The following is a 25,787-nucleotide window of genomic DNA, read 5'->3' as shown; positions in this document are numbered from 1 at the left end:
AATTGCTGCCAGGGCCCACTCAGAAAGCACAAAAATGGGGGGCCCTTGGGAAGTAACGCTGTTCCCTGCCATTTGCCTCCCCACTCACTCTATGTTAGGCTCCTCCGGCTGCACACAACCTCACTCTCAGACAGAGGGGTGGCCAGGAAAGGAGACAGGGCTCTCGGAAGGAAGAAACCAGCTGGGGGCATCTGGGATGGGCGCGGCGTGGCGAGCTCAGTCAGGTGGCCAGGCCTAGATGCTGGGAGCGGCGGGAGTTGCACGGGGAGACACGGCGGCACCCCCGGCACCGCCAGGCATCACCGCATCTCAGCTCAGGCCAGGTTTCATCATCAACCAGGGGCAGGGGTCACAGCACAGGCGCCAGAGCTGCAGTGCGAGGCGACAGGCTGACGGGCCAAGCCTGGCTTCCTGGCCATGTGCCCTCCGTGGGGGTGGGGGGCTCGAGGCCAGGCCCCACCATTGGCTGGTACAGAGGGGAGGGCATCAGCCCAGCAGAGCAGGGCCAGGAGCCAGTCCTGCTTAGGAACTGGTGACACGGAAGACCCCAGCCTCTCCTCCAAACACATGGGACATGTCCTTGACCCTGGCTCCCCCTGTCCCCCACACCACATACGCAACACCTGGGGCCTCCACGAGGCTATTCATTCCTTAATTCCTTCATCCACACAACCAACAGACTGGGTACCAGGCGGTACCGGATGGCAGGGACCAGCACACAGCCACGAACGCAAGAGTGAGGCCCAGCCCTCAGGAGCCCTGCACAGACCCCAGACTCCCTCCCCACACCTGAGATGGACAGATACACAGACAGACAAGGCGGGGCCACATGGGGCCAGTTTATTGCAGTTAAATACCTCTCTCTCTATTTTTTTGTCCATTTTTTCCATAAAGAAAATTAGAACACACTCACACACCCAAAGGGGAGCAGGGTTCCAGAAACAAGAGGTGGGGTGGGACATGGCCTCCCTGCGTAGGTCCAGGCCCCAGGGCTGGCCCCCCAAAGGCTCCCCTCCTTCCCATAAGCACCCTGTCTCAGTACCTCTGGAGTCCAAGGAGGCAGTGGGGTATGGCAGGGGCTCTGTCCTCCTCCCTCTTGCCTCCAGGTGAGACCACTAGAAGTGCCAGGGCTGAGTGGGGGCCAGGAGAAGGGAGACAGACAGACGGGCAGGGAGGATATTGTTTCCAAGTTGAGGAGAGCAGTGGGCGCTTATCCACAGAAATGCATTATTTCTCCCCATTTTTTGTTAAAAATCTACTATAAAAAAACGCAGCTGGGGGAGGGGCGTCTGTCCCTCTCTGTGCTAAGGGCTGGGGAAAGGGACGGCAGGGGCCCGGAGGCGGCCCCCGCCGCACGCACGGGGCGGAGGGCGTCACTGCCGGGCGCTCTCGCCCACCATCTCCAGGTTGTGCTGCTGCAGCTGGGCACGGAGCACGGCGTTCTCGTTCTTCAGCTCCTCGATCTGCCAGACACGACGGGGCACAGGCAGCCAGGGCTGGCTCCCCGCGGCTCGGGGCTCCCGGGCGCGCCCCGCCCCCCTCCCAGCCCTGCCGCTCACCTGCTGCCTCAGGAGCTCATTGTCCATCTGCAGCCGCTCGGCCTCCTTGAAGGTCTCCTGCATGCGCTGGTTGGTCTGGCGCAGCTCCCGGATGTAGTCGCAGGCCTTCGACAGGATCCCTCCTTTACTCTGGGGGGTGGGCATGAGCATCAGCGGGCACTGCCCGCCGGCCGCCGCCCACCGGCTCAGCCCCGGACGACTCCCGCCTCTGGCGGTCAGGCAGACTCTGCGCAAGGGGGTCGGGGGACGGGCCCACCACAGCACTGAGGGCCCGAGGGCACTCACCGCTCCTGTCTTGCTATTATCTGCGTTACAATCTGGAATGATTTTTGAAAGCTGGACGATCCAGTTGTTGATCTTGTCCCTCCGCCTCCGCTCCACTGCAGCAAGAACAGCAAGAACAAGGCTGTGTTCACAGCACTCCCTCTGTGCCGGGCGATTCACCTCCTAAGGCAGATGCCATGAGAGCCGAGGCCACCCAAGGTCACACCGCCAGCAAGTGCGGGGCTCCGATCTGAACCCAGGAAGCTGGCTCCAGCCCACTCCACGTCGCTCCTCAAGAGGAACCCTCAAGTGCCACACGTACCTAAAGGCAGAATCGACAGCTGGGGGGCTGCAGGGTTCGCTTTGTTTACCTGCCCAGCGCGTTTTCAAAAATTTGAATCAACATTTAAAAATTAGGAAACTTCACCTAACAATTGGCCTCTTTTGAAAACTGGAGTTGTGGCCACAGTGGGCACGTGTTCTTGGCAGGCAAGAATGGGCCAGAGCCCTTTACACAGGACCTGGGCACCCCTCTCTAGTCCCCACGGCCCCTGCATTTGATTCTCCACGGTGCTCGGGTCTCCCCAAAGCTCTGGGCCCCATGACCCCATTTCTCTTTTCATCTTTAAAATCACGGTCTGACCACGTCTCACCTCCACTGGAAGTCCTCTTCCAGGGCCCCCGCAGCAAGTCTCAGCTTCCCCGCTGGCACTGCAGCTCTCAGGGGCCTGGCCCGTCAGGGCACTGGGTCACCCAGAAAGAAACGCTACGAACCCTCTCTTGAAGACCAGGTTTGACAAACTACTGGCAGATTTCACTTGAAAAGTCCAGATTTGTGACTTATTTCATAAAACACCACAACCTCACTGTCTGCTGAGTTGCGGGGAAGCTGCCCCCTTCAGGCGGGACTCGGACGTGTCTTCGCCCTGCCTTCTCATCGGGCCTGTCACGGCCTATGACGGCGGCCGGGGGTCTGCCTGAGCGGCAGCCTGAGACCCCTGGTTTGGGGCTCACTGAACAAAGCTGTCCCAGCCCTTCGTGCTAGGCACTTGCTGGGGACACACAAGAAAGCCCAGCTGCCCCTGCGACTCTCACCCATACTCTCATCCCCCTGCCAGGGCAGCCCATGGACAAATGCAGGTGGTGTCTAGAGAGGAGCGGGGACTGTAGGTGGGACCTGGCAAGGAGGGCAAAGGGGTATTTTCTCAGGGCTGGGAGACTGGGGGAGAGGTTGGGTGAGCATGAGAAAGATGGGGTGAGCCAGAAGCATGCCCCTGACTCCTTTCCTCCGTGGAGGCCAGCCCCACCCCTCGACCCGGCCGCTCCCTCAAAGGATGGGCCTGGCCCCTAACAGGCACATCCAACTGTCTTCTCCGGGCACTTGCTCTTGCCCACTCGCTGCTGACCGGTCCTGCCAAGTACCCCCCACTTTGGCCTCGGTGACAACACCCTCCCACGTGGACTCGCTTCCTCCCTCACTCTCCTCTCTTTCCGCCGAAACCTCTCCCTACCACGGTAAGAATGGTGCCCAGTACTGAGCTTTGCCTGACCCTGGCCCCGGGGTCAGCGAGGGCACAGACCTGGGCCCCATCACCACCGCGGTGAGTGAACCTTCCCAGCGAGGACGACCCTGTCTTACGGTCTTTGGGGACTCTGTGGCCCAAAACAGCAGTGGAGCTAAGGGTCCGCCCAGGCCTGGCAGCACCGCCCACCACGTCCCTCAGCAGCGCGCTCCATTCTAGGGGTCCAGCTGAGGAGCTCGAGAGGAGATGGCTGCTCGGTTCCTTTGCTGCCCTCCCGCAGCCCGGCATTCTTGAGCCTGGGCACCGCGCTGCAGCCGCATCCCCCACACACTCCTCACTTCAAGCCGCGGGGGACAGCAGTTCGCATTTGCTTCTTCAAAACTTACTGCCTGCCCTACTGTGTGCAGGGCACTCCGCGAGGCTGAAGTCCACGGCGGACTCAACCTCTGTCCTGCTGGCACTCACAGCACCAGCGTGACATGCACGTGAACACGAGACACCGACGCCACAGGACTGTGTGTTATAACTGAAGACTGTATCGAGGGCCTGGGGAACGCCAGGGTGGAACGATGCATTCTGCATAGAGTGAGGTGGGGTATATCTTCAGAGACGGATTTAGAAAGGAAACATTTGGGCTGGTTTCTGAGAGGAAGGACATCAGGCAGACAGGCATCAAGAAACCCAGAAACGGTGATATGGAAACACCTTGGAGGGTGCTGGGGGTGGCGCAGGGGGGCAGGAATAGATTGTAGAAACAGGTTGTGAAGCCCTGAATGCCCTGCTAGCAGGTCTGGACCTTGTCTTCTCTTCCCCTAGGGGTCTAGGCCCTCGAGTCTAAGGCCTTTCTTGGCAATGTGGTCAGGCCTGTGGCTTGGGAAGATCACTTCGGCACAATTGAAATGGAGGAAGACCAGTCAAAACCAAGGCCATGTCCATTCCTCAGAAGGCTTAAGTCACACCTATACAACGTTTAAAACACAATTTAGAAGCAAAATCTGCCAGGACTAATGGGAGAAATGGGCAAATCCACAAATGTAAGACATCAACACTCCTCAGCAATTGACAGGACAAGTAGATAAAAAAATGAGGATAGAAAACCTGAACACTGTCAGCCAACCTGACCTAGCTACCACCGACGGAACACTCCACACACAGCAGCAGATACACTGTCTTTTCAAGCACACACAGAAACTTTCACCAAAATAGACCATATTTGGGGCCGTAAAAGTGAGTCTCAACGAACTTCAAATAACTGATATTATATACATAGAATATGTTCTCTGACCACAACAAAACTCACTTAAAAATCAGTAACAAAAAGATAGCCAGAAAATCCATAAACATTTGTAAGTTAAACAACACACTTCCAAATAACCCATGGATCAAAGAAGAAATCATAAGGAAAACTAGAAATATTTTTAACTGAATGACAAGAAAGCACAACCTATCTAAATGGGATATAGCTAAAGCAGCATTGGACTGAAATTTGCAACTGTAAAGGCTTAAATTGAGAAAAAAGAAAGGCTTAAAGTCATCTTAAGAGGCTGGGGGAAAACCCCCAGCAGATTAAACCCAAACTAAGCAGAAAAAATAAATTAGTAACAGTACAAGTGGAAACCGATGAAATAGAAAAAGCAACTCAAAAATCAGACTTGATATAAAGACCTGGATTTCTGGCTTCTCAGAGGTTCTGGCAGCAGTGGGCCCAAATTCTGACACAGCAGCGATGGCTGGCACCATGAGGCCACCCTTCAGGCAGGACAGACACGCAGACCCCAGTTCTCCACAGGGATCACCACTCCCCTTTCTGCCACACCAAGTATCCTGACTCCCTCAGGCCCCTGAAGCATCTGCGGCCCAGAGATGGGTCCCTGTGGCACCAAGAAATGTGGGAAAGAGGGAAAAAGGAGACAGAGCTGATTTGAGCTCCACTTCGGCACAGCGTCTCAGGGCTTGTGGATGTGAGGGAAGAAGAGGGCAGAGTTGAAGTGGCCTGGCTCTCAAGTCTGGCTGGGGTAATCATGACAGGTGTGCCTTTGCTGCTCTGCAAAAGGGAGGCTTTGGGAAGGAGGGACAGAAGGTTCTGTCTTGGACAAGTTGAGTGTGAGTTGTTTCAAGGACAACCAGAAATGGAGATTTTGAACGGGCACTTCAAAATATGGGTGCAGAGGGGCTCCAGAGAGATGGAGCAGAAAGACAGCTTTGTGCAGTGCAGGGGGCGGGGGAAGCCCTGGGAGGACATTAGGGGGCAGTCTCTCCTTTTTGGAATCACATACTTTTCCGGATAAAGCTCGCAGACGCTCTCCCGGGAGAAACGACAAACACCGACAACCGGGGATAGGGTCTCGGGGATACTGACCATCCCTGGGCCTGATGTTTCACCCTCCTGAGACCGCTAGAAGAAGGGGCTGGACCTCAAGAAACACTAACAGCCAAAGCACTTTCCAAACCTCGCCCATTGTGAAGAGTCACCTGGGGAACTTGTTGAAACACAGACTCGCAAGCTCCCCCTCCGACCTACCCATTCAGCACCTCGTGAGGACAGCCGTGACTGGGAAGCCCTGCTCTCAGGAGCAGGCTGGAAAGGAGAATCAGAGCAGGTAGAGCAGAAAGGAACATTCCCGAAAGGAGGGGAAAGGGCAGGGTCAGATGCTTGGAGCGCAGACGGGAAAGGAAGCCAGTGGATTTGGCAATGAGGTCATCACGAGTGACCTTAAATAGAGCCGTTTTGATAGAGAAATGAGCCAGACTGCCAAGGGTACAGGGAGGCCAGGCAGAGGGTGGGTCAAACACTCTGCAGGTTAGGAGAGAGTGGGCAGGCCACAGCTGGAGGGTAAGGGCAAGGTCACGAGCGAGACTGATTTTTACAGGATGAGGAGGAGTCAAGACTTTGGAGCTGGATTAATCCAGTGACAGGCAGAGTGAGAGTAGGGTGGAGGGTGGCTGGCTGGTCTCCCGACAGAGTCGTTAGCTGCGGTCTTACCAGATGGCACACCACCCTGCTGGGGGCTCACGACTCAACGTGCTGCACCCCCACTATGAGCCTCTGGGGTAGTCGTGTGAACGCATTCTTAAGAGGACTAAACAGGCGCAGAGGTTAAGAACCAGCCTAAAGTCATACGACCAGAACGCAGTAGAGCCAGGACTGCCCAGGTAGCCAGCTGGAGACCCCTGCAACCCGTCACACCCAAAACCAAGCTCACACTCACCCCTTCCCTTTAAATGAACCTGACCCCATCATGAAAGCCAGATTCACGAAATCCTGATTCTGCACCTTGTGCTCTTCTGCCCCACAGCTCGGGCCCCCACGAGCCCCGTTCAGGACCCGCCCTGTCTGAGGCCCACAGCTGCAGTCACCTCTTGTTTCCCTAGCCTCTGGTGCCCCATCACCCTCACCATCCAGCCTCCACACACAATCCCTCTGCTTACTTCCCCTCGAAGCAGAATAAAGATCTAGGAATGGGGACCCTGGGAGGGCCTCTGACAAGGCCCCACGTGATCTGGCCCTGGCCAGGCCACCCACGACTCCACCAACTTCCTCTTATCTTTCCTGAAACCTGCTCTTCTTCAGACACACCAAGTCTGTTCCAGCCCAGGCCTGGGTGTTTGCACTTGCTTGTCCCTCGCTGCCTGGGACTCTTCCCATTCAGGCCCCTGCTCAAGCGTCACTTCTAGAGAGGCCTACAGAGCACACTGCCGCCATAACCCTCCATCTCCTTACCCGGGCTCATCTTCCTTCACGTGACACATGACTTATGTTCCCTGACGTCTTATTGTAGCTTTCTGTAGTTTCTGTCTCTCCCACCAGAATGAACACCCTGTGAAAGCCAAGGTGTCTGTTCCATTATCTGCGGCTGTATCTGAGGCCTAGAACAGGGGCTGGCACACAGTACGTATGTGCTGAATGAATGCCTGAACTCACTGAGCAGCTTAAATCACAGCCGCGTAAGCCCACCCCTCAATCAAACACCTTTAGGACTCTCAGGCCCTCACCCTGACGTTCAAGGCCTTCCTTGACCCTCCCAACTCTCTCCTCCCAAGCACTCCACATAGAACCTCTGCTTGAACCAAACCAGCACCCACGAAGCAACCTCACTCCACCCTGCTTTCCTGTGCTTCCCTCTGCTGGACAGGCACTCCCAAAGGCCACCTCCCTGGGGGAAACATCACCTGATCCCCCAGTCAGTGTTCAGTCAAACAGCCTGAACTACTCTGAGCTTCCTGGACACCCCAAACTAGGCCCCAGACCTGGCACGGGGCATGTACTGCCCAGCCTAGTATCCGTCAGGAAATATCTGCTGAATGATGGCTATTTGCGTGGAAGTGTCCCCTGGACATGCTCTGGCCTCAGCCAGAGACATGGACTTCTTGCAGTTTCATCTTCAGATGTGCTCTTTCTCAGACCAGAACTACTTCTGGAAGCTAGGCTGGCAGGGGCATGGGGGGCTTGAGCAAAACAGCTGCTTCGCGGGAAGGCAGGTCCAGGCGAGCCAGACCAACCCAACTTTCCAAGAGGAGCAGGAAATCCATACACGAATGTGCAACTTGCCATTTAAAATATTAGTAATTAATTCAAAGTCACTAGCCAGGCTAATAAACACGCTGCAGCTCACGCCTCCTGCCTGCTTGCTCCTGACAGTGAACCTCCACACTTCCGCTTTTCCAGCATTCGACAAGCACCTCTCACGCACTTGTCGCATGCCTGCTGATCTGCGACTCCAAGCACCGGGCCAGGCTGTGCCCGTGAGGCCCAGCAGCTCCACCCTGACCTCACCTTCATTATGCTGAGCTCTCCTTCTCTCATCCCGTGGTGTCCTGGTTCCGTCGATTTTCCTAGAATAGAAAAAATAGGCGCACGTTACCTCCAGCCCATTGGTCCAAACATTTATTGAGGAGTCAGACTTAAAAATGATCTCTGCAATACATATCCATATGCAGAGAGAGAAAGAGAAAAAGAAAGAGAGAGAGAGAGAGAAAGAGAGAATGTGGTATTTTCTTTACTTAAACCAAAGAAACAAAAACCAACCAAAAAATATACCAATTGCCTGCCGTGTACTCAACTGCCTGGCTCCGATTCCAGAAACACATTCCCTTCCTTGGGCCCCCACACCAGGCCCTCCCAGTGTCCCCTACTCCTGGGACCAGGTCTCCTGCACATACGGGGAGTAGGGGTGTGTCCGGGGTGCAATTGTCCTCTGCGTTCCTGTCTGAAGCACGTCCTGGGGCGTCATCATGACATAGAACTGGCCTGCAGGAAAAGTAGGGGTTAGTGCTAAAACTGGTGACAGAGTCGGAACTGGCTGGGGGAGCTTCCCTCCCTGCTAGGCCTGTTGCCTCCCCTGCCTTCCGCCCTGGCCCCTTCCTTCCTTTACCTCCAGCCTGCAAGCTCTGCTCTGTGGTCTGTACGGACACAGCCGTGGTATCTCCCACACTGGACGCTGGGAAATAGGCAAATCGTGCCTCCCCACTGACAGCCTCAGCTGCCGGGCTGCCACCATTGCTGAAGGGATTTTGGATTACAGCCTAGGGAGTAGGAGGACAGAGGCCACCCTTAGCCATCTTTGTTCCCCAATCCATCCCCTAGTTGCCATATTTGATGTTTACTGCATTCTCTAGGGAGAGTGGGGAACCCCTCTGTGTGTGCCACTCTGCCCTGTGTCTCACAGCCCTGGAACTTGACAGATACTCAGCAATCACTTAGTGGACTGACCCACTTTTAACTCTTAGAGACTTTCCTGTTACCGTGATCCCCCTTTCACAAAAAAAAAAAAAAAAAAAAAGAGGTTCCAAAGGTCTTGCCCCACGTTTCACGGTGCAGAACAGAGATTCCACCCGAGGGCCTGAAGGCAGCATCTTGGTCCCACGTGCCCCACCCCCTGGGGCTCTCCAAGAACAGAGTTCAGTGTCCCTTCTCCATCCCCCCAGGGGTTGCTGGGCACCTACCAGTGGGAAGGGCGCTGCGGGACCTGGGGGCACAGAGGCAGCAGCGGGGCCGGGGCGCTGGGTGGCCCCATCCACACCCACCTGGGTCACAGCCTGCTGCCCCCCCGCAAAGGCAGCCGTAGACACGACGCTGACGGCGCCTGCTGTGTCGCCCTGGCCGTCCAGCTGACCATCAGTCACCTGGACTACGCGGTATGTCACCTGCAGGGGGCGGCAGAGAAGGAAGACCCGCGCTGGGGCCCGGGTAGGGGCCAGGTCCGAGCCCCTCCCAGTCCACCCACTCTACCCGGGGCTCAACCCTCCACTTGCCCGCCGGTCTCCCGGCCCGCAGGCTCACCTGTCCTCCATTATTCTCTGTGCGGAATTGGTACTGGATGTTGTGGTCGCCGAACGCCGCCTGCTGGACGCTGGCGATGGCCACCGCCGTCTGCTCCTCCGCCCCAGGGCCGTCCCCGCCTGCGGTCGGAGGAGGGTAGGGGGGATGGTCAGAGGTGGCGCGGGCCAGGGCGCTCCCAGTGCCCTCCCGGGCGCAGGTCGCGGCCCCGGTGGGCCCCGCGACCACTCACCTTCCTGCAGCTCGACGCCCTCCTCTGCCTCGGGTCCCTTGTCGTGACTGCGGGGAGGACGGGAAGAAGAGAGGGTCAAGGTTGCCCGCGCCCCCGCCCCTTCGCCCAGGTGCAGGGCCCCCATCCCGCCCGCCCCAGTCTGGGGCTGCGGCACCGCCAGGTCCGGGGGCCAGGGATATTCGCGCGGGTCCTCCCTCCCTCGCGGCCTCCATTTTGAGCTGGGCCCGGCGGCCGCTCGGGATCATGGCGGCCCGGCCGCCAGGCCGAAAGGCCGGGGCCAGGGCGCGCGGGGGCGCGGACCGCCCGGGCTCCCTTACCTGGCGGCGGCAGCAGCAGCGGTAGCCGAGGCAGCAGGATCCAGACCCGGGTCCAGCATGTCCATGGGGGGGGTGGGGGCGGGGGGGGCGCCGGGCCCGGGGGGGAGGGGAGGGGAGGGGAGGGAGGGAGGGGAGGGGAGGGGGCGGGCGGCCGGGGGGGCCCCGAGCCCGGCGCTCACGCCGCGCGGCAGGAGGGGACGGAGGAGACACGGGAGCCGCTCGCGCTGATCACGGGGACAAACAGTGGGGTCATGTGAGGAGGAGATGCCGCCGCCGCCGCCGCCGCTCCTGCAGCCGCCTCCGCCCTCTCGCCCGCCGGCCGGCTCCCGGCGGCTCTAGGCTCCGGGACGCAGCGCAGCCGCCCCCCGCCCGCTCTACGCGGCCCTCGGGCCTCCTTCCCTGAGTAGCCGCCGCCGCCGCGACTTTTTTTTTTAACCCGGCCCGCCCTGGATGGCCGCAGCCTCTCCCCTGGGTCGCCGGCTCGCGCGTCCGCCGCCCGGCCTGGCCCAGTGCGGCGGCGGATCGCTGCTGCAGCCACCGCCGCTTTCTATTTTTTCCCCCTTTTTTTTCCTCCTTTACTTGAGCTGCGCGCGCGCGGCGGCGGCGGCGGCGCGAGCCCGAGGCCGATGCGCGCGGGGGGGAGGGCAGCCCCCGGGGAGCGCGCGCGCTGTCTGTCTCCGATGGAGGGCGGGCGCGCGGGCCCGGGTGTCGGCGGGGCGCGAGGTCGCAGCCGCCGCTGCCTCCGCGGCCGCCGCCCCGGCACCCGCCGGCGGGCCGCCCGAGTGGTACGCGGGCCCGGATGGAACGCCGGGGAACCCGGAGGAGGGGCTTTGGTCGCCGGGAACGAGGCAGGCGGCTGGGTTTGGAGACAGAAAAGTAGGTCGGGGGGGAGGGGTGGATGGGGTGGAAGGGGAGAGGAGCGCGCACGCGCGCCCCCGGCGGCCGCGCGGAGGTGCGCGAAGGCGGGGGCCCGAGGCGCATGCGCACATCTGGGCGGGGCCGGGGGCGCGCACGTCTCGGCGGGGCGGAGCCAGCGTGGGGCACGTATTCTTGGCCGCCGAGAGATGGGGAAGGCAGAGCTGGTCCTTTCCTCCTGGATCAGGACGCAAGTCCCAAGAGAGAACTGGACATGCGGCCTTTTGCAGACACACAGCAGCTGTCCGGGCTCCCCACCTCGCGCAGCAAAACAAACGCTTCCCTCCAGACTTAGGACTTGTGATCATAAGTTTTATTAGTCTTAGGAGGAGAAGATCATCGATAGTTCCTCAAATTTTAAAAAAAGTACAAAAGTTACATACAAAACGTTGAGATCAGACGACTAAACTTTCCCGACTCAGGCCCAAGTTCTGCAAGGGAAAAAGAAAGAAGGATGTGAGCTGGGGAGGACTGGAGAAGAGGGTCCAGGAAGGCTCTTAGAGCCAGGTAGGGCCGTCCACTCACCTTCTTAAGCCTCCGCTCCCGTGAGGCCTGGGAGTCAGTCTCAGAGTAAGGGGGAGGCGCCGGAGGGTGGTAGGCTTCCTCTTCTTCCTCCCTGTAAGGTCTCCTTCTCTCCGCTGGCCCCTTTTTCCTCAAGGCCTCTTCTAGTAGCTGCCCATCATATTGGGGGTCCCCAGACCTGGAGCCATCATCTGGAAGGTCCCGGGAAGGGTGGTAGCGAGCCCTAGGGTCCGCATGAGGGCGGCCTCTAGACCTGAAGTCATCATAGTAGGGATCCAGGGAGTGTGGGAAGTGCCTTGAGTCGTCTTGGTCTTGGTCGTAGTCGTAGAGGTCATCACGGCTGCGGCTTCGGGGGGGTGCACAGGCCCGGCCTCTCCTCCCACTACTTGGGGGAGACCTCCCTGATTCAGCAGAGCCGGGCCGGGCGAGGTCATCTAGAGCATCCACAGAACGGGCTCGGGGCCGCCCGGCCCCCCAGCCACTCCCTGGCCGGTCCAGGGGGGGCTCTTGTTCCCACCTCCTCGAACTCCGGGGGGAGTGGTGACCCCATTCCTCATCCCGGATCGGGGTGAGGGCAGGGCCCCGGGAAGGCCGGGATCTCCAGTCGTCCTCATGGAGGGAGGTGACTTCACTCATGGCTGTGGGAAGGAAGGTGTCACTGGTGGGAGGAGGTCAGGACCTAATGTCAGGAGCCCTGTGGTCCAGCAGTGTCACCCACTTGGCTCATATACTCTCAAGGGGGCCCTAGGCTTTTCATCTGTTTAGTGATGATCATACACTTCACTGTGGCCATGGTAGGGAATGAGGGATTGTGTCCAGGATTTGGAGCAGGTATCAGGGAGACATGTTTCCCCCAACCCCCACAAGAATCCCTCAGACCCCAAGGCTCCTCACCTCGCTCTACACGGCCATTTGGGGGACCAGGTCGAGAAGAGTCAAAGTTGGCCAGCTCCTTCTCCATGTAGTACAGGACCCGCATGGAGTCGTCCTGCTGGTTGGCCTGAATCCTATAGCCACTACGGATTTCTAGGGACAGGAGTTGGAGATGATCAGTTTGGGAGGTTGGATGCTGACCCAGCCCCCTCCCCTATAGGCATGTCCAACCTCATAAGGATTGGTTCTCACCAGAGGTCACGTTGCTGTCTGTGTCACGAAGCAGGGGTACCTGGGAGCTGTGGCCACCAACTGGGGGAGACTGGCTGTCAGGAGCAAAACCCTGCACTCCCAGCCCCCTCTCCTCTGCCCCCAATCCCCCCTTCCAGCCCCAGACCCCTTAATGGCCAAATATCCAGCCTACCCCCTGCCCCAGCTGCTCCCGGCTCCCCCTGACCTCACCTGAGCTATTCCTGTCGAAGTCTCCAGAGTACCCGTTGTACAGAGGGCCCATGGGAATCATGGCTGGGGGCGGCGGGGTCTTGGCAAGGGAGAGGTGGGCATAGGTGCTGGGGGCGTAGATGCTTGGGACGCCTGAGGTGGCAGCTTTGCCTGCAGCATACACTGGGGAGGACACACATAGCATGAGAAGGCCCCCAGGGGCCACATGCCTTCTTCCCACCCCCCCTCCCCCCGTCCCCCCCCCCTCCCCGGGCTGAGGAGCTTCCCTAGGTGCTTGGTTGGTTTCTGCAGGGTCCCTGAGGTTAGGAGACATCAGCTTCATTGAATACACACCTCCTGTGCCATTCCTCACAGAAGTTTCAGGATGGGGGGTGCATATTGGCAGCCGGCGGCCCTGATCTGGTAGGCCAGTATGTTTTGACAGTTCGATGGTTTGCCAACATCTGACAAGGTTTTACATCAAACTCTCCTGCCAGCTTATCACAAGGTGCGGCCACCCTGGACCTACATTCCTACAGAGCAACAGGGGCAGAGGCGCCCTATAGATAAAGCTCACAAGCCTGAAAACAAGTATTCCCTTTGGCAGCTGAGCCCTTGCTCTAGAAAAATGGATCATCTTGCGGGGGGAATCCCATGCCTGCTCCCCTCTCACGCCTGCTCGGTCCTCCCCACAGGGTCTTGCAGACCCAAATGTGATGGGACTCAGTCTGAGGCAGGAGCTTGGGAGCCTCAGCGTTCACTCGCCTCAGCCAAGCGGCAAAGCGTCTCCTGTAGCGTTTCCCACTTGGGGGCTGCACCCACCCCGCCCCTGCCTGGTTCTAGGCTTGACAGCTCAAGGGCAAATCCTCCTCTCCCTGCCACCTTCCTCCCCAGGCAAGAGGCTGGGTTCTGGTGGCTGCTTTGAGGCAAAAGTCACGGGCCTGGGCAAGTCACTTCCTCCCCGGGACTCCAGCAGGAAGATGGAGTGGGGAGATGGGCTCAGAAAGCTCCCTTCACCTCTGATTCAGCTGGGAAGCAGAAGGCTCAGTGCTCAGCCCCACCCCACCCAGCCCCGAAGAAGCCCTTCAGCGGCTCAGCTGATGTGCCCTTTTATATTTAATTGTGGGAGATGCTGCTCCAGGACAGCTCAGCAGGACTGTGGCTGTGACAGAAACAACAGGGCCTCCGGCAGGGAGTTAATGGGACCTCGGTTTGGGGTAACAGGGTCTCAGGATGGAGGAAGTGGGGCCCTGGGACTGGCATTTGCAGTCCTGGTCCCAGCCTTAATTAGTGGGGTAACTGCGAACTTGTTTGCAGCCCTTGGGGATTCCACCCGACCTGTGAAATGACCAACACCCACCGCCCGAGCAGTAAGCAAGAAGCTCTCACTAAAAATGATGAGAGGGAGAGGGGATGGCCAGCATGGGCCTCCAGAGAGCAGTGGATTTCTTTTTTCAGGGCCGCGATGAAGCAGGTTGCCCACCGCTGAGTTCAGTGACCGTAAAGTTAGCCAGCATGGACTGAGACGCGGCCCCGTGCTGGGCCTGCATTCACAGTGCTCCCTTGATGCTCACGACGCCCCCGTGACGGCGGGACCCTTGCAGAGAAGGAAACCAGCGGCTCGTCTGAGGTCACATGGTGTGAGTGGCAGGGTTCTGATTTACCAGCGCTGACAGCAGCAATGTCCAACAGCTAGTGGGCGGGGAACGCTCTATGTAGGCCAAGCCCCGCAGTTAATGCGGGACACACCAGGTCACCGGATCCCAACTCACCCTGTACAGCGGGCTCTACCATGGCCCCATTTTACAGAGGAGGAAACTGGGGCTGAGAGGGGAGGTCATTCACTGGGCTTCCCAACAGGTAAGGTGTCCAGCCAGGCCTCAAACCTCCACCTGCCCAAGCTTGCAACGACTGCCTATGATTTTACCTGGACCATATTACACTGGAGTTATGGCACGTGGAAACCTTAAATATGAGGATGCCAACACACAGCCATCTGAGCTACGTGGGTAATTCTTTCCACCACCTTGGCCTAGAAATCAGCAGGTGCCAGGAGAGGGGCAGGTCTGTCCCTCTTTTGGTCTCCCATAGTCTAGGTGCTCCTAACACGTAAAGTTATTTATTTCTATCTACCAACATCATCTCTTCATCAACTAAAGATATGGTGAACTTGACAGTGATGAAGGAAAAGGTGAGGTGCCCGCACTAAGAACTAGTAGGGAAGTATGCTTTCATGGCCCACTTTCAATGCAAGGAACAAGAGAGCAAATATGTCTGAATATAAGAAAGTAGCCAGTGTAAACTTCCATGTCAGAGTTGATGAAAATAGTCATGCGAACTTCCCAACAACTGAGTGCAGAGGTGCCGGTTCACCCAGATGCTCTCTGGAAGGCAACCAGGGAACCGGCAGTGCTGAGGTCCCTGAGGAAGGGGAACGGGGCAGCTGGAAGAGGGAGACTCTCTCTTCCTTTCCACCCCTGTTTTGTTTGCTGCTTCTCCCTCCATCTCTGGTCCCACGTCTAATCCCAGGCCTGCAGGTACCCACTCTGAGGCGCTGGATGTGTCCTGAAACGGCATCCGTGGGAAATCTGGAGTGCTTTTGTGGATGTGGGTTGTTAAAAGATGCTTAAATTTGCTGGGGCTGTAAACCTTGTTTGGTTTCTCACCTTTTTCACTTAGATTTTGTTTTTATTTTTTTATTTGTATTTTTTTTGGCCATCCTGCGTGTCATGTGGGATCTTAGTTCCCCAACCAGGGGTCAAACATGTGCCCCCGGCAGTGGAAGCGTGGAGTCTTAACCATTGGACCGCCAGGGAAGTCCCCAAGATTTCGTTTTTAAAGGGAGTTTTACTTTCCGGTGAATAATGTTTTGTACTATTTGAATTTTTTTTTTTTTTTTTTTTTTTTTACCACGTGCATAAATTATACTTTCAAAAGGAAAGACTCAAAATAAATGAAAAGTAAAAAATAAGTGAAGAGCTGAAGTATGTAAATGATAATCTAAAACAGCAGGTCCTCCTTGGCCCACTTTCTCCCAAATTGCTCCCCTCAAAACCTCCAGACCGGGACTTCCCTGGTGGTCCGGTGGTTAAGACTTTGCCTTCCAATGCAAGGGGGCGTGGGTCGGGGAGCTGAGAACCCACGTGCCTCAGGGCCAGAAACCTCCAGACCGGTGAGTGGCACCGTCCCGGGAGGCAGGCAGACGGCCACGTCCTCTCCTTGGGCCCAGGAGGGAGGCCGGGCGGGGGCGGACACGCGAGGGGCACTTACGGGCCTCTGGGCAGCAGCACTTTTCGGGGCAGCAGGGGCACCTGACGTAACAGCAGCAGGTGTGGGGGCAGCACTGACACCAGCAGATGCCCAGCAGGAGGAAGACGAGGAAGGCAGCCAGGCAGACCACGACCACGAACAGCCAGTCTGCGGAGAGACAAGAGCCGGCCCTGAGCTGGGAGGCCGGGGAGGGGACAGGGGTGCGGGCAGCGGGGGCCGTGCGGAGTGAGGGTGGGGCAGGGGCCGTCTGCACAGCTCTCCGGGAAGCCGCAGCCCTCGCTGGAGTCTCCACACCAGGGGCTGGCGCGCAGCTGCAGAGGGACGCCCGCTCCTCTACAACCCAGGCCGGCCCCAAAGTTAGGGAACTCTCCCCAGGCTCATCTGGACAAGGCAGTGAACGCAAGGTGACCCGGCCGGAGCAAGATAGGCTGTAGCCTTGAGAGGGGACAGAGAGCCAGCTGCCCAGATCCCGACCCCCAGAAGAGCACTGCAGGCACCAGTCACAGGAGCCCCCTGCCTACACCCCAGGCCCCTCGTCAGCCAGCCCAGCCCACCCCACAGCCCAGAGCCAGGTCACTAGATGCCGCGGAGCCGGAGTCAGGCGGCGTTATTAGTGGGGTCTGAGCGAGTGGCGTTTAGGGTGGGGAAGAATACTTGGACAGAAGCGGTAAGTGGTGCATGGGGGACTCCACCCCCCCTACCTTCCATGGGCCCCGCCTGAAAACCGGGTAAGAGCTCAGCCACCCCAGAGGTCCTGCCTGGAGGGACAAAAGAGAGACAGATTATGCTGCCCCTGCCCTGAAGCCCGGCTCCGGGGTCATCAGGGTGGAGGTATGCCCTGCAGAAGAGGTGGGGTCGGTGGACTAGGAGGGTCCTAGCATGTGGTTCCTGCCCCCATCCCCCCATCCTACGTGGGTGCTGTTTTCCAGATTTCCATCACGTAATTCACGCACTCTCTCCCGCCACGGGGGATTCTATTGCCCAGAAGGGTTCCAGGATATATCCCATGGGTTCTGAAGGATCGACCTCAGTTTGGGACTCCATCTCTTCCACACACACACGGGTCCTATCGCCCCAAAGGGTTCCATCCCAGGTGAGTGGGGCAGTCCCTGTTCCCCCAGGCACAAGAGGCACGGTATGCTAGGGCCCATGAAAATGTTCTGTTTTAAAATCTGAAGGAAAAAAATATGACAATACTGAATATGTAACAATGACTTGTCTTTATAACAACACAATCATAAAATATAATTTTTTTTTTTAATCCAGAGGAAGAGGCCCTTGAAGGCGAAAGTGCCTACAGCCCATAAAAGTCACGGCATGGCCCTGGTTCTCTGCCCACCAGGGTCCCCTACGCAAGTTTCATGGCGTAGCTAGTGCCTCCTTTAGGTGTCGCCCGGCGCTCTGTGCCCCGCGAGCGCTGTACCTCAGGGACATCTGCACACCCGGCTGTACACCAACAAAGCTCTATCCAGAGCTCAGCGCCCCATGCCACATGCCCCTAGGAGAAGGTTCTAGCATGCAAACCAGCGGTTCTCAACGTGTGGTCCTGTCTGGGAGGCCAAGCCGCTCTACTGATAACACTCAGCCATTGTTTGCCCTTCTCACCCTCCTTCGCCAGTAGAGGTGCAGGCAGGGGAGCTTTCCACAGGCTCCATCACATGTGATGATGTCATTTGCTCTGATGGTAATGGACCGTGTGCTTGTGTGCCAGATTCAATTTCTAATATGTTAAACAACTATAAATATAACCCACAAAAACTTAAACAAAACTTCTTTGAGACCCTCAATAATCTTTTAGAGTGTAAGTGGGTCCTGCGACTAAACTTGAGACATGCTGATGTAGACTGTGCATTTTGCCAAAGAACACACAAGAGTTCTCTGGGTCCCTGGTGCATGCATTCTGTCACCCAGACGTGAACCCTGTTGCATGATCTGAGCACCCTGGAGCGTGCTCCCCCATCACGTGCTCGTTCACGCATGCGTTACCTTGCATCGTGCATGGGATGATGGCAACGCGCGACCTGGCAGCACCTCACATACAGCACACACCACGCGAGGCTGTATGTGTCCGCCGAGAACAGAGCACCTGGCTAACGGCAGCATCCCTTCCACACATGGCGGGGGGGGGGGGCTCACAGCCGGGCGGGGGCTGCTGGCGGGTACCCCAGCCTGCCCCTGAGCTTGTAGAGGCAGCCGAGCTTAAGGGGAGCACTAACCATGCAAGCCACGCAGTGCCATCCCAGCAGGGCAGAGGGCCAGGTTCCCGTGCTCTGGCAAGGGACGCCGGGGTGAGAGGTGGCCCTGGGGGTGGGGCAGAAGCCTCCTCTCAATCACATACGCCATCAACCCTCCTCGCTCGCTGCCCATCAGCTCTAACCATTTCTGTATTTTTAAAAACTGAGACTGGGAAGAGGTAGAAGCCCCATTTCTCTCCACTCTTGGTTTGGCTCTGGCTTATCTGAAATGTTGCAGCGGGCGAGGGGTCCCTACCCTGCCTGGGGTGCAGGGTACAAATAAGCCCAAGTGACTGGTGGTGCTGTGAGGGGAGAACAGAGCAGGCAACAGAGCCCAGAGAGTGAGCCAGAGGGCAGAGAGCAGAGACACAGCAGTGGCAGAAGAAGCCCCCGACCCCGTCCCTCAGGGCCCAGCCCACTCACCGAGGACGATGAGCTCTGCGAAGGCCTCGTTGTTCCCCTGGAGGTCCTGGGCTGAGACCACAGAGCAGTAGTACACACCGCTGTCCCCCCAAGCCGTCTGGTCAAAGGTCAGGTCAGCATCTGCGTCAGGAGGAGACGTGTGAGGGCACCTCGGGGGAGGGGTGCCTGATGCCTGCAGCCCCCGCCATGAGCACGTGGGGAAGGGGGCTGCAGACGGACGAGTGAAAATTGAATCACTCATACCAAGGGCGCGCGACCTCTTAGGCTCGGTTCTGAACACTTAACGCGGGGAATTTCGAGAAGGCTGTCAGGTGGCGCTGTTATCTTCCCTGTCTTGTAGAGAAAAGAGGTCTGGTGAAATTACTGATGAGCGTACAACTGTGGCAAAAACCGGGGTGGCGGGGCTGGGACGGTCTGACTCCAGAGCCAGCACTTCAGGCTTACGCCTTCCTCTGTCCCACGTCCCAAAGCAAAAGTCGACTCCCCGACACGACCCACCACGGAGCCTAGTGCAGACCCAGGGGCCTGGGTCCTGGATAAGGAGGCAAAGATAAACAGGCCAGATTCCAGGAATCAGGAGCCGCCCAGGCATGAGAAGGCGGGGATGTGAGGGAGATACTTAGACCAGTTCCCTCGTCCTCCAGCCGCTTCCAGGTCAGGCCCAGGGCTTGGGGACGCTCCGTGAAGCAGTCCCAGGCAAGGAGCCTGTTAATTACACCAGAAAAGTTTCCGCACGTCCCGTTTCCTCTCTGCTCCTCAGGCCCTAATTAGTTAAATCCCTCCGGCGATTCACCAGGGACCAGGGCGGGACAGGGTATGAGGTGGGGCTCTCGGGGCCACTCCACCTTAGGCCCCTGGAGGACAGGAGGTAGGAACAGGCCAGAGACAGCACCCCCAGAGGCCCACAGCCTTTCTCCCCAGCTGCTCTGGCTCTCTGGCTCCCTCGGACCTGCCTGCCACCTTGCCCCACGGACCCCCTGCCCTTCCCCAGGACAGTTCCGAGGGCAGCCACTGCGTGCACCCCGGTCCACAGCACCTGGGCATCAGTCAATTGCCAAAGGAATGAAAGAACCGGAGCCTCCTTCATTCTTTGGAAGGAAGACCTCACATCCATAGAAAAGCCTCCTTTCAAGGTCTATATACACCATTCCAAACGCCTTACCCTGGCTCACAAGGCCCGTGCAGTGACACGGCCACTGGTCGCCAACCCAGCCTCATCCCTCCCACTGTCCTTCACTCACGAGACTCCAGACACACTGGCCGCCTCACTGTCCCCCCACGTGCTGGGCTCACAACTGCCTCAGCCTGCGCTCCTGCTGTCCCTCTGCCTGGCTCTGTGTTCTCAGACCCTCAGAGGGCTGGTTCCATCCTGCTGGCACAGCTCCCCTGCCAGACTCTGCCTAATTATATCAGCCAGCTTAGGGGATGACTGGCCATGATCCCATCCCCAGGAGAAAGCGGGCTCCAGGCAAGCAGAACCTGGTCTGTCTTGGTCACTGCTGAGTCCCCCAGGGCCTGGCCAGGATCTGGAAATGAACCCCTTCCCTCCTCATGCTGACCTTCCTTAGTGTTCCGGGCACGTGGCTATATTCGAATAGGCGCTTGATACAGTCATTCGATATGTGACACACGATTACTGAATGCATCTGATGATGTTCCAGGGAGTAAATGAGGCACCTGGTGTACTAAAGAGCAACAGTTCTCAAAGTGTGATCTGTGGGACCTGGGGTTCCCCAAGACCTTTGCAGGGGATCCCTGAGGTCAAAGTTATTTTCATAATAATAGTAAGATATTTGCCACTTAATCTCATGAGTGTAGTGTGGAGCTTTCCAGGGGCTACATGTGTGTGTTATCACAATACATTGAATGCAGAAGCAGCTTTGAGAATCCAGCTTCTATTCGGCCAGACTTTAAGGAGATGTGCAAAAGTAGAAAAGCAATGCCATACATTTTCATTAAAGTTTTTCATTTGGAAAATACGGTTATTTTTTCATAAAAGTATGTTATTTATACTAATCTACAGAGTTTATTATCATCAATTAAAAATTTTTTTTTATCTTCTCGGTTTTCTAGCTGTAAAAACAAAGCTCTTTGAGGACCTCAGTAATTAAGAGTGTAAAGAGGCCCTAAGACCCGCCCTAAGACCCACACGTTTGAGAACCACTGCTATAGAGGACAGGTGTGAACCCCTGCCCTTACATGGCTCAGATCCTAACTGGGAAAGAGAGACAAATAAAAAATTTAAACATATCGAGGATCAGGTGGTGGTTAAGCAGTACAGAAGGCAGACAGGAAGTGCCTCTGTTGTAGAGGTGGGGACCGTGCGGAGTTTAAGTGACCCGAAAGGTAGGGTGACTTTGGGGGCAGATACTCCCCTTCGTGGTCACGTATCCAGCCCCCAGCTATTGATCTCTTACTATGTGCTGGGTCCTTCTGCATATGTCCTTTCATGGAATCATCCTAAAACTCTAACCTACATTCTCCCAAATCCTCCAGATGCTCCATAACACCCTCTTGGCCCATCCTTTTTTCCACTTGTATCTTTAAATCAAACTCTAAAAATGCCTCTTCAAAACCAGAACCCAAAAGCAGGGCCCCGCCCAAAGCCAGAGGTGGGCGGGAAGGCAACCCCTAGGCCAGCAAGAGCTCCTAGGCCAGAAGCTAAACTCTGGGCTCCAGTGGGCCGGATCTGGGTCTCAATGCGTTTTGTTTGGCCTGCACAATGTTTTCAAAACCCATGAAAAATACCACTTTCCGGCTTCTTTTGATCAGTTCTAAGGCCTGGGCCCACCTCCTTCCTGCAAGGCGCACCCTGTTCCCAGTCTATGTCTGGTCCTGACATCACCTGGGCTGGGCATTGCTCTAACTGTTTTAGGTGCAAGGAGAAAATGCCGGGTCTCCAATTGGGAACAGGAGCTGGGCTTTCCTCCACCTCCCTGGGCCTCTGGTTCCTCATGTGCACACAGCAGAGGTGGCCCTGGTGATCTCAGGAGGGTCCCATGAGCTCTCAGGTCCAGCGCTACTGAGTGGGGGGCATATGGGCCCCAAGCAGCCTGAAGAGGTAGAAACAGGGCCCCAATCCAGGCACCCACATCACCCAAAGGACAGAAGAACGGAAGGGGAAGCGGGACCCACCAAAGCTGAGGGACACAGCTCTGGTTTTCCCAGGGTGACTTTCACTTTTAAAACCTGGGCCATTGGTGACCCTAGGAATTCCAAAGGGAACTCTGCTTTTCTCCATCCTCAAAGCTGAAATGGAGGAAGCTCCCATGGCTACTGGGCTTCCTGAAAGGACATACGCACAATGGATGTTTACAAATCATGGCCTATATCAAACATGGGCCCAGGTCAAGGCAACTTGAAAGACCTGGGCCTGTGGGGCCTCTGGAGCAGGAAGAATCTGCCCCAGATAGAGCCTGAAGGTCACTTGAGTTCTGGACTCAGCAAACGGGGCACAATTCCAGCCAGCCTTCAAGGGCACTCTCAGGGCTGGAGCCGTCCTGACAGGGCTGTCCGGTCATAACCTGGTCCAGGCTGGAGAAGTCCCTGGATTATGGGGTAGGGGCCTACACAGGTTGAACCCGCAAGAAGCCGTTTATCCACAAGAACAGCAGGATGCTTCGGGCTCGCTGCCCATGGAAATTCAGAGCCAGCAGGGCCAGTCCCTCCCCAAAACAAGACTGACACGCTGGGTCCCTGCCCGTGGTCTAGACAGAGGGTGGGAAGGACTGTGCTCCAAGGCCTGGTCTCTTGGAGTCTGCAAAGGGATGCCCTCTTCCCTCCTCTGCCCCCAGGCCCATGATTGAAACTCTAATCCTTGTTGAAGCAGGTGAGCCTTCGTCCCTCACCCACTGCTGCCCATCACCCTCCTCTCTGCCGGCTAGATTCTTTAGGGTGCAGTCCCAGTTCCTCTTCAAATCACATTTGCAGCGGTTTTAAGGGGTGAGCTCCGAGTCATGATCACATATCACCCAGGTCTGTTTTCTTTGTAGCACTTTGCAGCACACTCTGAAATTCTCTTACTCTTTCTTTATCTGCTTGTTTGTTGCCTGTCTCATCCCACAAGAACATCACCTCCTTGAGGACAGGGATCTTGGCTGACCTGATCACCCCTGTAGCCCCAGCACTGGTTACCATAGCTTCTGGCACTTAGAAGATGTCCCATAAATACCAAATAAATGGATGAATGAATGAACGGCTTCCCCACTGCCCTTTACCTGGTTCCAACAGGCACCTCCTATCAGCAGCTAGCATTATGGTGAAGGACAAGGGTTCTCAGTGCTGCCTGAGTTCAAATCCCAGCTCTAGCCCTTTACTGGCTGTGCACCAAGACAAGCTACTTGATCTCTCTGTGCCTCAGCTGTCCTGAATGTAAAATGTGGGCATAAAGCACCTGGCAAGTTGTGGGCTTTCTCCATTAAAATCCCTCACCCCTTCGGTTCACTCCTGTTACCTCCTCAGTGAGTTCTTTGCTGAACGCCCTGGGCAAGCAAAGGGGTTACTAGCTTGAAGACTAGACCCAAAGTGTCTGACTTAGAATCCCACCAGCTGTGTGACCTTGTGCAAGTCACTTTACCTCTCTGGGTCTTTGTAAAATGACAATAACAGAATCTACCCACTCAATTACTGTGGTCTAAATGAGTTAATCCATGTCAACCTGGATTACAGCCTAGCACACAGGAGGCCCTTTATGAGTTGTTACTTATATAAATTCTACTTATTATTGCTGATATTACTAGTATTATTATAGAACCCCTGCCTCTCTCTCCATTACCCACTTTTCTTTATCTTCAAGCACTTGATAGTATGTGTTGTGTTTATCTTATTTGTCTCCCTCACTGGAATTCAAGCTCCAAGAGGGACGGGATTTGATGATTTTGTCTACTGCTGTATATCCAAGGCCTCAAACGGTGCCTGGTATACGTTAGGTGCTCAATAAATCTTTGCTGTTAAATAAAGGGATGGACGGATGGGTAGAAGGAAGGATCCCTCCCTCTGTCAATCCTTTCAGACACTGGTGCTGACGAGCTTCCAGGTGGGGACTCCAGGTTGGGCATGAGGAAGCCGGCGCCACCACCCAAACCAGCCCCAGCCCATCCCCTGCCTTCCCCCCTCCCCACCCCACATACTTCCTGTGATGGTGATCCTCCGGCCCTGGTAGTAGTCTCCCAGGGTCACGGCATTGCCCTGTTTGGTGGCCACAACCCTGACGGTGCGCACGCTGTCCTGGCACTCCACATAGGGGTTGTAGCCCGGGTTACCAGCCGCCAGCTGGGCGTTGAGCTGGTTGTCAACACTGGCTGGGGAGAAGGCATCAGCGATGCGGTCCCGGCAGAAAGACTTGTACTTCCAGATCACGATGGGCGCCGTGGGGGTCGTGGTCGACTGGTAGGTGCAGGGCAGGGTCACGGGTTGGAATAGAATCACCACATGGTAGGGTTGTGACACAGTCACCTGGATGGCGCCGGCAGGGGCTGAGGACAAGGAGAGTCAGTAGAGGGACCGCTGTGAGCTCAAGGAGGTGCTTCAGCAGGAAGGAGCGACATTACTTGTCACCAGCTTGACATTTACAAGTATACGGTTTTACAGAGCGCCTGGCACACATTGTTCCTTAATCCCCAAGACCGGTGAGGTGGCTCCGATAATCATGCCCGTTTTATAGACCCAGGGGGCTGAAGTGGCCGGTGCAAGGTCACATGGCCAGATGCCTTGGAACATCCTGTCCACCCCTCTTCCCAGAGTGTGGCCTCTGAACCGCCCCAGCCCCCTCTTCCCTTGGCCATTCTGTCATGGAAAGGGCCTCTCTGTGGCCTGTACAGGCAAGCCCAAATGGCCCCCCACAAAGCCCACAGTGCTCAAGGCCCCCCTTCAAAAACAACCACCAAGTGTTCCAAGTTACTCCAGGTTCTGTGAATTTGGAGGGGGGGATTTTGGAGTTGTTTGGACTGCTTTGCATACAACAGTTAAAGCCCCCCTGTAATGTCTCCACCAGCCTCCCACCTCACCCCACCCAAAACCATCTCAAATGAACACGCCAAAGGCGCTTGCTGAAAAATAAAGTACCTCTGATACCCTCACCCAAACAAACATCAGATACAGCAGAAGATGGTTTCCAAACAAGTCCGTGAGTCCCTTCCACCAGACTCTTACGCACAGATACTTCGGACGTGGTTGGGTTGGGGGGTGGGGAGTTTCCAATACCGCACCCACCCAATGCCTGGGCGCTGTTTCTTGATCTCTCCCCCTGGGAATCGTCTACTCCAACCCTCAAGTGCCTTCTCCCCGTTACCCCAAGACTTAGAAATCTCGGCGGGCTACCGAGCCCTCATCCCGGCCTTTCCCAGTGATCGGTGGTCCTTCACCCCTACCCCACAAAGGGTCCCATTCTCCTTGCCGCTCCCGGATTCGCTGTCCCGGGAGTTTCATTTCCTGTTATCTCTGAACAAGGGCGGGGGAGCGCTCTCAGGCACGTATAGGGCATTCCTCTCTGGCACACAAGGGATCTCCGGAGACCTTGGGGATCAGGAGGTCTTAGTCTCTGCGCTCCCCCTCCCCCAGTTCTCCCGCCTCCTGGGCAGTGTAGAACTCCATCCATCGCCCTTCTACAGTGCCCTCCCGCCGTTCCGCGGCACCAGGGGCCCCGCTCTCCGTACCTGTGCACAAGGTGCTGAGAAAGAGCCACACGAAGACGACCGTGCCCCAGCCCGGGGTGGCCGGGCAGGAGCCCAGCCGCCCCCAGAAAAGCCGCCGGACCAAAGGCGCCATCTCGCCGGTCTGGGCGCGTCGGGCCCGCGCGTCCCCTCCCGGGTACCGGGAGGGTAGGGGGCGCGGCGCGCACCAAGACTGGGAGGGGTGCCTGCTCCTCCCCTTCCTGCTTCCGTTCCTTGTTCCTATTCCAAGCCCACCCTGTTCTAGGATTTTAACTAGAGGAAACATC

The 25,787-nt window shown here is 57.0% G+C and overlaps 2 protein-coding genes and 1 long non-coding RNA gene across 14 annotated transcripts; 1 reads left to right on the top strand and 2 right to left on the bottom strand.

Annotated features, from left to right (window-relative positions):
* Window positions 1-813: 813 nt before the first annotated feature.
* On the bottom strand, window positions 814-10,304 carry USF2 (upstream transcription factor 2, c-fos interacting). Of its 2 annotated transcripts, none has more exons than XM_082370051.1 (10): window positions 10,173-10,304; window positions 9,856-9,902; window positions 9,627-9,745; window positions 9,290-9,490; window positions 8,719-8,869; window positions 8,507-8,594; window positions 8,121-8,179; window positions 1,845-1,939; window positions 1,560-1,688; window positions 814-1,463 (listed from the first exon to the last, which is right to left on the bottom strand). In XM_082370051.1, exons 1-10 carry the CDS (start codon window positions 10,235-10,237, stop codon window positions 1,374-1,376), a joined length of 1,044 nt encoding a protein of 347 aa, XP_082226177.1. In that variant the 5' UTR covers window positions 10,238-10,304; the 3' UTR covers window positions 814-1,373. The 2 variants fall into 2 exon arrangements, with proteins under 2 accessions (XP_082226177.1, XP_082226178.1); XM_082370052.1 differs by having other exon boundaries at window positions 9,371-9,490.
* On the top strand, window positions 9,850-17,962 carry LOC309617603. 10 transcript variants are annotated; one of them, XR_014238073.1, is made up of 6 exons: window positions 10,913-11,048; window positions 14,241-14,293; window positions 14,382-16,095; window positions 16,569-16,860; window positions 17,123-17,286; window positions 17,460-17,962. It is a non-coding gene; the product is annotated as an uncharacterized lncRNA (long non-coding RNA). The 10 variants fall into 10 exon arrangements; XR_014238075.1 differs by lacking the exon at window positions 14,241-14,293 and having other exon boundaries at window positions 10,915-11,048; window positions 14,382-14,563; window positions 14,784-16,095; XR_014238080.1 differs by lacking the exon at window positions 10,913-11,048 and adding an exon at window positions 13,171-14,140.
* Window positions 11,383-25,786, bottom strand: LSR (lipolysis stimulated lipoprotein receptor; the record flags this gene model as incomplete). Of its 2 annotated transcripts, XM_082370048.1 has the most annotated exons (10): window positions 11,383-11,518; window positions 11,613-12,247; window positions 12,504-12,635; window positions 12,735-12,794; window positions 12,945-13,106; window positions 16,194-16,340; window positions 16,895-16,951; window positions 18,851-18,970; window positions 23,980-24,324; window positions 25,504-25,786. In XM_082370048.1, 10 exons carry the CDS (start codon window positions 25,784-25,786, stop codon window positions 11,483-11,485), a joined length of 1,977 nt encoding a protein of 658 aa, XP_082226174.1. In that variant the 3' UTR covers window positions 11,383-11,482. The 2 variants fall into 2 exon arrangements, with proteins under 2 accessions (XP_082226174.1, XP_082226175.1); XM_082370049.1 differs by lacking the exon at window positions 16,895-16,951.
* Between the last annotated feature and the right edge of the window lies 1 nt (window position 25,787).

Source organism: Balaenoptera borealis (assembly GCF_965194805.1).
Source record: "Balaenoptera borealis genome assembly, chromosome: 19".
NCBI classification, from domain to species: Eukaryota; Metazoa; Chordata; class Mammalia; order Artiodactyla; family Balaenopteridae; genus Balaenoptera; species Balaenoptera borealis.
Note: the sequence above shows the minus strand (reverse complement) of the source record. Positions and strands in the feature narration are given on the sequence as shown.